Raw genomic sequence first — 12,663 nt, forward strand, 5'->3', positions numbered from 1 at the left:
ATATTGCAACAAGTATATTATCATCATTTCCAAACTATTCTTTGTGAACATAGAAATAAATACTTCAATATCTGCTTGACTTATGAATTTAAGGCAAGCTATCCATCAACTTGTACTCTGTAAAAATGACATGTATGGTGGTTTTAATAGCATATTACTGTAAATTAAAAAACTCTTACCACTGTTTTTTACGGTAAAATTCTGTCGTCTGAGGTGCCAGTTTTTTTTACCATGAAAAACAATGTTGTGCCGTTTTTCCATTTACAGTAACACACCGTAAAAACAACAATCGTATATTTTGAGGTACAAAAAAGGGCAGCTCAGTCGACAGAATTTTACCGTAAAAAACAGTGGTAGAGTTTTTCAATTTATAGTAATATGCTGTTAAAACCACCATAAATGTCATGTTTACACAGTACAATTTGATGGGTAGCTTGCAGATATTGAAGTATTTATTTCTATGTTCACAAAGAATAGTTTGGAAATTATGATAATATACTTGTTGCAATATTGTATATTATTTAGGTTAAAAGGTATGCAGTACATATATATATATTTTCTGTCAAAATGGAAATAAGAAATACAATTATGAAGAAAGATAAGGTGCTGTATCTGAGGGACTATAGAGTATGCACCCACTACATTTTTTAGAAAAACATTCATACAACATTTATAAAACCTGCTCAGTGGTTAGAGTGTCGCCCGGAGATGGGTAGGTTGTGAGTTCAAACCCCGACCGAGTCATACCAAAGACTATAAAAAATTGGAGCCATTACCTCCCTGCTTGGCACTCAGCATCAAGGCTTGGAATTGGGGGTTAAATCACCAAAAATGATTCCTGCTGCTCACTGCTCCCCTCACCTCCCAGGGGGTGATCAAGGGTGATGGGTCAAATGCAGAGAATAATTTCACCACACCTAGTGTGTGTGTGTGTGACTATCAGTGGTACTTTAACTTTTTTCCAAATGGTGTCTGTAACACGGCAATCAGCTAAACAGACTCAGTAACTCCATGGTAACATTTTAATGGATTTGTGAAAGTGAAACAATACAAAAAAAATGCCATTGTAAGTTAATAATACTAACACAGACACTTGTAAATGTGTTAGCATATTAGCTCATGCTAACAACCCTAGCTACTTCACATTACAATAGCACTTATAAAAATGCATGAAAACACTCCTACAGACATCACACATGGGACGCTGTAGTACGTAAGAATAGTTTTAGTTATATTGTAAAGCTTACAAACGTTGCTTGGAGTGATGACAGAAGAAAGCTTTGGAGCAGAAACGCTATGGATGTTTTTTCTTCCAGTTCAAGGCATTAAAACAGGAAGTACGTTCTCAACCCGTAACACCTGCAGTGAGTGAACTCGTCCAAAAGATGGGGCCACAGCAAAAACAATAGCACACCATTTCAGTGTGCCTGCTTGGATTGAATGAAAACTACTGAACACACAACATTATGGGCCTTAGTGAAGAAAAACCCATAGATCAGCCATACCGTTTTATAAGCCTCAGGGTTCAAGGCGTAGGAAGGAAGTAGCAAAATTTAGGGTATGCGTCTATCCCCTTGCTTAGCAACATGCATGTGAACGTCCAGAGAATGCCAGGTGTGATACATTGTTGTCTTCAACCATGTCTTTTGCATTCATTTTGTGCCAAAGTTGATTTGTCTCCTTCTGAATTCAGGCGTGGAGTTTGGAGCGAGGATGATCACTATAGATGGCAAACAGATCAAACTGCAGATCTGGGACACGGTAAGTATTTACTGCTTGAATATTGGCTTCAAATGATGATTCAACAGAAATATCTCTATTCCATGGGGATATTATGAATTGTGCTCATATACAGTTGCAAGAACCCTTTGGAATGTCTGCATAAAACATGTTCTGATCTTCATCTCAGTCACAATCTGCTTCAACTAGTGCAGCACAAACAATTACTCATATCACACAAGTATTTTATCCCACATTCCATTGCCATTCTTTACGTGAACAATTCCACAACTTGACCTGAACTACTTTTATGTTTTACTGATACTATTTCAGATCTGAACACATTTTTACTTTCATTCCTATTTCTACTTAACCTCCGTTTTTATTGTGTCTGCTATATGTTTTTATATTTGACAATGTTTGTATTTTAGTGCTGTATGTCGCCTGTGTTAGTGAGCCAAAGACCATTTTTTACATTTATTCTATTGTATTCTAAAAGGCGATTACCATATTTTACGGGCTATAGAGCGCACCAGGATATAAGCCACACCCACTACATTTTAGGGGAAAAAAGGATTTCCCATATATCAACTGCAGGTATATACGTTGTGAAATTAGTTATTTACACAGAAATATTTAGTAAATGTTTATTTACATACCTTAATGGTTTCCAAATGGTGTCTGTAACACAGCAGTAAAACGGCTGATCAAACAAAACAGAAGTCATGGTCATGGACCCACTAGCTGAAACAGACTCAATAACTCCACGGTGATGTTTTGGTGAATTTAAAAAGTGAAACAATACAAAAAGAATGCTGTTGTAAGTTAATAATACTAACACAGACACTCGTAAACTTGTTAGCAATCTAGCTAGTGTTAAAAACGCTAGCTTGATTACATTACAATAGCATGTAGATATATGCATGAAAACACTCCTACAGACATCACACATGCGACACTTTAGTAAGTAATTGTTTTAGTTTTATTGTAAAACCTACAAACATTGCTTGGAGTGATAAATGAAGAATCAGAAGACAGTATGGCACTTCTTCTCCCAATTCAGAGCTTTAAACCGCAGGAAACACTTGCAGACATTCCCCCAGCAGTGAGCGAATTCATTCAAAAGATGGCGCCATAGCACAAACACTAACGCACTATTTAAGTGTTAAATGAAAATTATTTGCTTTATGGCCGTCAGCAAAGAAAAATCCATAAATTATCCGCACCGTTTAATAAGGCGCAGGGTTCAAAGCGTAGGAAAAATGTAGCAGCTTTTAGTCCAGAATTTAGGGTATATGTATATTTTCAGTGTTACACACAGCCCTCCGAGAGGCTGCCATAACTTTGACGTGGCTGGGGCTGCACTATTTGGAAGAAGAAGAAGAAACAATTGAGATTTTTTTTCCCTCCAAAATTGTGTTAGTGATTCAATCTGCAATTGTATTTTATACGTAGAAATGCATAAAACTGAAAATAAGAAGTAAAGGAAGACATGTTACTTTATTCTTGTCTCATGCATCGCAATTTTGACTTGGGCGACTGTAGAATAGACTAGAAAATGTCAATTTATTTATTTATTGTAAATGAAATAATGCAGACTGTTGTGAAATGTTGACTGCAGCGAGCCACCTCACCCAGATACCCAACCAGATCCTTTATGTCGCAGTTTTTACACATTTAATACATGTGATGGGAATTAATTCAATTCATTCTTATTATAAATGCACATTTTTTAAAAGTTGCGAGTGATAAATGCTTATTTAGTGAAAGGAAAAGAAATGTAAAAGTGCATCAATGAAAGATGCATCAATAATGGATCTTTAATTGAAGCGTGGCTCCTGGATGGTGATGGAGTTGTGACATGGCCAAAGATTCCCAGTGTGCTTCCTGTGTGTGGAACGCTGGCCCACCGAGACTAAGATTGTCAATGACTGAAAAGAGGGCTCACTGCGTTCAGTTAAGTAAACGTGCTCAGGTGAGACGCATTTCTCCTCGTTTGAAGCAAAAACAAACAAATGTGAGGCTCAACAATTCTGACTGCTGAACATGTTTGTCACTCAGACGGTGGAGAGAAAAAGCGTGTATTTATCGCCCTAAATAAAACCTCGACGTCGATGAATCATGCTGACCTTTGATGCCCCTGCCTAGACTAATGACTTCACCAAGAGCTAATTGGGGCCAGGAGTCCGCCAACCTTTGTGATGAGACTGCTAAGCTAACAACACAAGTAGCTCCCACATCTTCTCCCATCAATAATTATTGACTCACATGTGAAGGGTTGCAAATGTCTGTAAAAAGCTTGATGCTCGTAGGTCTATGATAAGACAGATTGTTCAGCACGGTGGTCTTCATGTGAAGATGACTGTGAGAGTGCAGCGCAGAATGCTAAGTGAGGTGAAAAAGACTCAGAAAAATCTCTGGCACAAGCTCACATTTTTGCTGACAAATCTACAACAAGGAAAACATTATAGAAGAATGGAGTGCATGAGAGGAAGCCACTGCTGGGAAAGAAAACTATTGCAGTGTTGTGTTTGCAAAAGAACAGCTAGGTGTTCCACAGCTGTGGACAAATGAAAGCAACATTCAGTTGTTTGGAGGAAACACACAACATTATATAGAAAAAAAGAAGGCTCACCAACATCAAAACCTCATCCCAAAGGTGAAATATGGTGGAGGGGCATCATGCTTTGCGGAAATCGGGGTCTGGATGACTTGCTGTCATCGACAGAAACATGGTTTCCCAAATGAATCGAGACATTTTGCAGGACATCTTAAAGGCCTACTGAAATTTTTTTTTTTAATTTAAACGGGGATAGCAGATCTATTCTATGTGTCATACTTGATCATTTCGCGATATTGCCATATTTTTGCTGAAAGGATTTAGTATAGAACAACGACGATAAAGATTGCAACTTTTGGTATCTGATAAAAAAAAAAAGGCTTGCCCCTACCGGAAGTAGCGTGACGTAGTCAGTTGAACATATACGCAAAGTTCCCTATTGTTTACAATGATGGCCGCATGAAGTGAGAGAGATTCGGACCGAGAAAGCGACAATTTCCCCATTAATTTGAGCGAGGATGAAAGATTTGTGGATGAGTAAAGTGCAAGTGAAGGACTAGTGGGGAGTTGAAGCTATTCAGATAGGGAAGATGCTGTGAGAGGCGGGGGTGACCTGATATTCAGCTGGGAATGACTACAACAGTAAATAAACACAAGACATATATATACTCTATTAGCCACAACACAACCAGGCTTATATTTAATATGCCACAAATTAATCCTGCATAAAAACACCTGCGTGTTTGTTATGCTAGCTCCTAGCTCCTCTGCTAGCTCCTAGCTCCATAGAACACGCCAATACAATTCAAACACCTGATCAACACACACAATCACTCAGCCCAAAAGACCGTTCACCTAACCCAAGGTTCATAAAGCTTATATATTTTAAAAAAGTTACGTACATACGCAAAAAAAAGTTGCGCACATACGGTCAAGCGATCAAATGTTTAGAAGCCAAAGCTGCATACTCACAGTAGCACGTCTGCGTCTTTGTCATCCAAATCAAAGTAATCCTGGTAAGAGTCTGTGTTGTCCCAGTTCTCTACAGGCGTCTGTGTATCGAAGTCAAAAGTCCTCCTGGTTAGAGTCTCTGTTATCCGAGTTCTTCCATCTTGACTGCATCTTTCGGGAATGTAAACAAAGAAGCGCCGGCTGTGTACTGTTGTTGCTGACTACGTTCGAAAAATACGTCCATTTCGCACCGACAACTTTCTTCTTTGCTTGCTCAGCTTCCTTCTCCATAATGCAATGAACATGATTGCAACAGATTCACGAACACAGATGTCCAGAATACTATGGAATTATGAAAAGAAAACAGAGCTTTTTCGTATTGGCTTCAATGTGGAAGGCATACCCGTGTTCCCCGGTCTACGTCACGCGCATACGTCATCCTCAGAGGCGTTTCGAACCGGAAGTTTAGCGGCAAATTTAAAATGTCACTTTATAAGTTAACCCGGCCGTATTGGCATGTGTTATAATGTTAAGATTTCATCATTGATATATAAACTATCAGACTGCGTGGTCGGTAGTAGTGGCTTTCAGTAGGCCTTTAAGTCCAACGGAAGCTCAAAAGACAGGATGGGTGATGCAACAGAACAATGACCCAAAGCATACAAGTAAATCAACAACAGAAGAAAATACAGCTTCTGCATGGCCTAGTGAGAGTCCTGACCTCAACCCCATTGAGATACTGTGGCATGACCTCAAGGGAGCCATTCACACCAGACCTCCCAAGCATATTTCTGCACTGGAAGAGTTTTGTAAAGATGAATGGTCCAACATTCCTCCAGGTCTGGGGCCGTACTTATCAAGCTTCTTAGAATGACTCCTAAGAAGTCTGCTAAGAGTTGACTTAAGAGTAAATAAATTCTTGGTTGAAAGCTGCACTTAAAAGTTAGTTATCAAGCGTCTTACTCACACTTTCAGCGAAGTGTAGGACTGAATCTTAAGTGTCACACTCAGAGCTGAATTACGACATTACTATGTGCCGTAAACGCAATTTTAGGTGACGTCATTTCTGTGTCCATAGAAATGACCAATCACGGAAGGGAATCCCTTGTCTAAGAATAAAGAAATATCTTGGAAATATTGAAGTGGACAATGGGAGTGTATATTTTGACAATAAACTACAAAATAATACAAAACAAACTAGTCCCCGCCGGCACTCACGCTACCGCTCCCTCTCTTCTCTCGCCCACACACTCACTGACGTCACTCACCTCACGGCCACACACATACGATACTGTCATAACATTTTCTTTCCAATTCATTAATTAGGCAACTAATTTGAAACTGGTGTGGGTGGCTCTATATATACTAGCCCACTGCAGACACATGCAGAAATCAACAAGGAATCGAAAAGTATTAAATCTGTGACAAAAATAATATCCGCTCTGTCTAAACGATACCGTTTGATCAGCTGCTCGTCATCAAAAAGAAACAAAACATTGTTCCGTTCCCTGAACGTTGGCGCACGTCTCTCTCGCCTCAGTGCCATCCCCTGCTGGCAACTCCTAACCACTTAAGACACCTCTGAAGGTCTCTTAAATATCGTGGAGAGTAGGAGTGATTCTTAGACTTAAGAACGTTGATAAAAAGCTTTTATTCTTAAGTTTGAGAGTAGGACTAAATTTCGCAAATTCTCAGGACTTAAGTGTAAACTGGCACTCTAAGAAGCTTGATAAGTACGGCCCCTGGTCTGCAACTACTGATTCAGGTTTTTGCTGCCAACCAGTTCTTAAATCCAAAGGTTCACCGACGTTTTCCACCCCACACTGTTTACATCTTGTGTGATAGAAGAAATGTACAGTACAGTATTACTTTAAGCATACTGTCTATTGTCTTGACTGAGATCACTGTTTCTTAACCATTGTTGGGTCGTGAGGGCCACCAAGAAGTATCAGTCTCAGTTGTAATACACTTGTCCACCATGTGTGGCAGTCATGACAATATCAAACAAACAGAAGAAGTCTGGAGCTAAAGTCAAATGTTTCTTCAGTGCAGAAATGATGACTGAAGTAGCCAAGCTGTATTTTCATTCGCTCTTTATTTTTATTGACAGTTTAGTAAGACAACTTATACATTATTATCATGTATTATCAATTTAGTTAGAATGGATATGTAAAGTTATTCATCAATTTTTATAAGTGCTTTCTTTTACAGTATATTTTTAGTATGTATTTTGTAATCAGCCTGACCAAAGCCTTGATGATAATCTTTGTGATGAACACACGTTTTCAAATCACTTGACACGGTTGTAGACTGGGAGTAGGTCAGATATAATTATTGGATCAAAGAGTAAGTGTTAATATTTAAGTGGGTCCCGGGCCGTTATCTAGCTGAAAAGTTGGGCCCCCAAGGTTAAAGGTTAAGAACTGATTTAGATGAGACTTTTTCTGCAGAAATCCAAGTAATACCACAGGGTTGACATACGTTTTCTTGCAACTGTATGTTTGATATAACATTGATTGGGTTGTAAACACTGTGTATATGTGTAATGTTATTTGTTTATATTTCTGTGCAAGATTTTGGATTCCACATTTAGTGTAAAATCAATAAGCCTCTATGATTAACTATTGCAACATTAAGCTGTAGCATCTCGACACACCCACAAATTAATTTCACATTTTTTCTAAACTTTAGTTGAAACTCTTCTACTTCCTGTCAGTGTACATTCCAACATGCACCAATAGTATTGTCCTAAATCAGGGGTCTGCAACCTTTACCACTCAAAGAGCCATTTTGGCAAGTTTCACAAATTAAAGAAAATAATGGGAGCCACAAAAAAAAAAATTAAATTTAAAATTAAAAACACTGCGTACAAAGCTTAAATTGCTTTGTGCTAAGTTAACCAGGGGTCTCAGACACACGCACCGGCACGCACCTAATATGGAAATTTGATGTTAGTTTGGCCCGCGAGTTTTGAATGAATGGCGCTTGATAGCGTTATACTTGCCAACCCTTCCAATTATTTCCGGGAGACTCCCGAATTTCAGGACGTGCTGGCACTGCTTTTGGCGCCCTCTACAGCCTGCCCAAACAGTACCTGCTCGACCACATGTAGCAAGCAGCTTCAGCTTGCTCACGTAAGTGACAGCAAGGCGTACTAGTTCAACAGCCACACAGCTTACACTGACGGTAGCCATATAAAACAACTTTAACACTGTTACGTTACAAATATGTGCCACACTTTGAACCCACACCAAAAAAGAATGACAAACACATTTCTGGAGAACATCTGCACTGTAACACAACATAAACACAACACAACAAATACCCAGAATCCCATGCAGCCCTAACTCTTCCGCTCAACCGACGCACGGAGGGGGGGTGGGGGGGGGTTGATGTGTGGGGGGGTTTGGTGGTAGCGGGGGTGTATAATGTAGGCCGGAAGAGTTAGGGCTGCATGGGATTCTGGGTATTGGTTGTGTTGTGTTTATGTTGTGTTACGGTGCGGATGTTCTCCAGAAATGTGTTTTTCATTCTTTTTTGGTGTGGGTTCACAGTGTGGCGCATATTTGTAACGTAACAGTGTTAAAGTTGTTTTATACAGCTACCGTCAGTGTGGCTGATGACTAAGTATGCTTTGCTGTCTCCTACGTGTGCAAGTAAATGCTACATACAACATGTGGCCAGACTGGCACGCTGTTTGTAAATGCTATAGAGGACAATTGCTGCAGTGCAATTAGGGCACGCCCTTAATTTAGTAATTAGAGTGAAAGTAGGATCATATTTGCCCTGGGAGTTTTCTAGGAGAGGCACTGAGATCCGTAAGTCTCCTGGGAAAATCGGGGGGTCGGCAAGTATGCAGCTGAGCCGCATCAGAGTGGTCAAAGAGCCGCAAGCGGCTCCGGAGCCACGGGTTGCCGACCCCTGTCCTAAATCAAGGGTGTCCAAAGTGCGGCCCCTAGCTCATTTTTTAACGGCCCACAGCACAGTCGTTGGCATTCTAATATTAGCATGCTAGATGTTTTGCTAATTTTGCAAGTGTACACCTCAGTCATGCTAACGTCAGTACTCTAATTTTTATTTGTTTTAGCTAATTTTATTGTGTTTTATTTTATTTTATTTTAAGTACATATTTTGGTACTTGATGCAGGCTAGCACACCTCAGAGTAATATATTTTGCTACTTTGGACACATGGTACAGGTAACATTTTAACAAGCTAACATTAGCATGCAATTTCTTTAGCGAATTTAGCAGTTGTACACCTCAGTGTCATATTTTGGTATTTCATTCATGCTAACTGTAAGCAAGCTATTGTTAGCAGAGTACTGTTTGCATGCTACCTTTTTTATGGCATTTTGCTCATATTTTTGTTACTTGAAGCTAGCTGGCCAGCGTGCTAACTGTTAGCATTTCAGTTTGGTTTGGGCTCTTCAGCATTCGCACAAAAATTTACTGGAATTGCATTTTCTGGTGCTTTAAAAAAATCTATATATTGTACTGGTTTTGAAGGTGAGAACTACCAAAATGGCCTCCGCATCCTTTGATTTGTCAGTCTGAGGCCCTCAGTGGAAAAGTTGGTGGATCATACCTGAAATAATGAGGTTATAAGGACCGGTCCCTTATTTTGAAGATGTAGTTTATTTGATTAAGAAAATAAAAGCTAACTTTTATACAATAATGGTGTGTTTCTACTTGTTGACTTCTTAAAAGAAAGTCAAACAGAAGTCACCTGTAGAGGGAATGGAACCTCTCTGAACGAGGCATAAATCGGTTCTGCATTATTTAATGCAAAATAGCTTTTGGAGGCGTCACTAATTGGCTGTGATGTGCAGTGCAGCATGTGACCAGCGGGGGGAGCCAGAGCTCCGTTAAAGATGGAGGGTAGGTGTTGAGCAAGAAGACTAGAGGTGATGTCAGTCCTGCTGACATAACTGGGCCTGCTGCAACATGTAGCTGTGGTACATGTGTTTACCATTTCAAAGATAAACCCAACTGATTTGTGGTTTGCGTGACGAGTCCGCGGCCAGACGTGCTGGCATAGTTGTCCCAGTCATTCACCCGCTTTGCCATCTTTCTGGTTTCCTGAAACAGCTGAGCTGGCGAGAGTGTGGAGCTGCAGCTGCTGGCGCAGAGTGCGCGTTTTGTTTGAGTCTGCGGTCCAAAGGAGACACAGGCAACATTGTGACTGCATGAATAGACCTGGCTCAGGGCTAGCAAGGCTGGGCTTTCAAAGAGAAAAGATGAGTGACGGGTGGAGGTGAGACAATGGAATAATAGAAGGGATTGTAAATGAACAAGATGACCTGTCCCACATCAATACAAGCTAATGGGACCTTCCTTATTATTCATATATGGAGAAGTGGGGGTGGGGTAGAAAGAAAAGAATTGTGAAAGATGGATGGAGCAAGTAGAGAGAACTCCATTGTATCGGGTTACAGATATTGCTCTGTCCCGTCTTCTCCACAGCACCCTGAAAATCCTGGAGCTGGAGTCCGCTTAGGATTCAGGATCAATACATGTAGACCACGTTTACACTGCAGGCCATCCATCCATCCATTTTCTACCGCTTGTCCCCATCAGGGTCGCAGCAGGCCAAAGTGACCCAAATCGGGTTTCTTCGAAATCAGATTATTTTCCTGGCTGAATGTTTACACTGCAAGTATAATGTGATCTGTGCCAGACTCCAGTGTGAACGCACTCAGGTCCCAGTGTGGCAACACATATCCAATCTGTGTCGCCTGAAGGCAAGAAATCAGATTTGGTGTGCAGTGTAAACGGGGCCCTAGTCTACTCAATCAAATATCCAACCCAAATATCTAGAAACTGATGTTTCACAGGAGAGAACAGCCTGTCCTAGGATCAGCATAATTAGAAAAAACAATTGTCATTTTCAATGATTGAAAAGTCCATTTCTTTCCATGAATGTATGTATGTGTCTCTCCAGGCTGGCCAGGAGTCGTTCCGGTCCATTACCAGGTCTTACTACAGAGGAGCAGCAGGAGCACTGCTAGTTTATGACATCACAAGGTAACCACATCATGTTCTGTGTACAGTGTGAGTAACTCTGCTGCTCATTTGCCTTCCCACTTACACGGACACTCCACTCCACCACGTCGCCATAACAACGGAACTTGTACGTGAACCAAAAACCTAGTGTTCGTGTAAATGGGAAGGTTAATACTAGTATACGTTCCTCAAGATCACTATGTTCATGTAGCAGGGTTGCTAATTTAGCGTTACACAGCAGCAATAGATTGTTGGCTAGAATACAATGTTTTCAATTCATCTTTATGGATTGATTCACGATGGTCCAGAACCACAATTCCTGTTCTGAGTTTGTTAGTGACCTTCCTACTCCCTATTGTTGGACACGGGTGTTAAACATGTCAAATCACAAGCTTGCACTCAGTTTTGGATGCCTCTGAACGCTGTTATGCAGCTCCGTGTTTATTTTATATTGTCAACATGGACCAGTCCAAAGTTGAACCAAGCACTAAACTCTCAACACCATTGTGACATTACTACTTGGGTTGAGGAAGTACGTAATAGTGGCATGTGCTAAATAACATGCAGTGAGATACATTCTGGTAAAAGCAACCTTTTTTTGTACCTAATGATGTGGCAAATCTATTCTGTTTATGAAGTAAATTTTCGACCAGGACGGAAATCCAAATCCATGGTGTTGGTCTGTAAGGTATATATTTAACAGTGTAGGATAGGATACATTCTGATACTTAGCATTTTTAACCCATATTAAGAAAGGAAAATAGACTCAATTTAGTGAAAGGTGAGAAAAGGAAGACGCTGAAGCAGTGCCAAGTGGCGACCGATTAAGGACTTTGTCAACAGGATGTGAGGTAGAGGGCTCCGCCTCTCCAAAATGGCCACGCCCCTTGTGTACTGTACTGCACAGGAAGTGACGTCCCCAAAATGGCTGCACCCTGAGCCTTTTAGCGGCACACAAAATAAATGAATAAAGTGATTGTACGCCAAGACTTGGTTGGCACACAGAGGCATTTCTGACTTGTTCGTAAATGGAAAAGTTTTCATAAAGAGGGATTTGTCGATGGAGGTTCCTCGCTATTCACATTTATTTTCCTCTGTGTCAGTGTGACTGTTCAGGGGGAAGATCAACTTGTTAGCTTTCAATGAGCTCCAAAGTCATGCCTCTACTGCAAATGTTTCACTTTGGGTCTGACTTATTCCACAATGCAAATAGTTGTTCTATTGAATGTCATGAAGTGATGTCTAATAAAGTGGCTGGTGAAAGTTCCATAGACCACAGTCATGAGTGCTATGAACAATAATGTGAATTGTTTCCACAGGAGGGACACCTTTCACCACTTGACGACCTGGTTAGAGGACGCTCGCCAACATTCCAACTCCAATATGGTCATTATGCTCATTGGCAACAAGAGGTTTGTTGTTGTCCGGC

General features: G+C 40.5%; 1 protein-coding gene across 1 annotated transcript in view; it reads left to right on the forward strand.

The window, feature by feature from the left end:
* Nucleotides 1-12,663, forward strand: part of rab2a (RAB2A, member RAS oncogene family) — a 34,062-nt gene that overhangs the window by 7,009 nt on the left and 14,390 nt on the right. Inside the window, exons 3-5 of the mRNA XM_062070372.1 lie at nucleotides 1,694-1,761; nucleotides 11,173-11,255; nucleotides 12,554-12,646. Of these exons, the coding sequence (XP_061926356.1) occupies nucleotides 1,694-1,761; nucleotides 11,173-11,255; nucleotides 12,554-12,646 (244 nt within the window). The remainder of the gene's footprint in view (nucleotides 1-1,693; nucleotides 1,762-11,172; nucleotides 11,256-12,553; nucleotides 12,647-12,663) is intronic.

The sequence above is a fragment of the Entelurus aequoreus genome, linkage group LG14 (assembly GCF_033978785.1).
Source record: "Entelurus aequoreus isolate RoL-2023_Sb linkage group LG14, RoL_Eaeq_v1.1, whole genome shotgun sequence".
Taxonomy (NCBI): Eukaryota; Metazoa; Chordata; class Actinopteri; order Syngnathiformes; family Syngnathidae; genus Entelurus; species Entelurus aequoreus.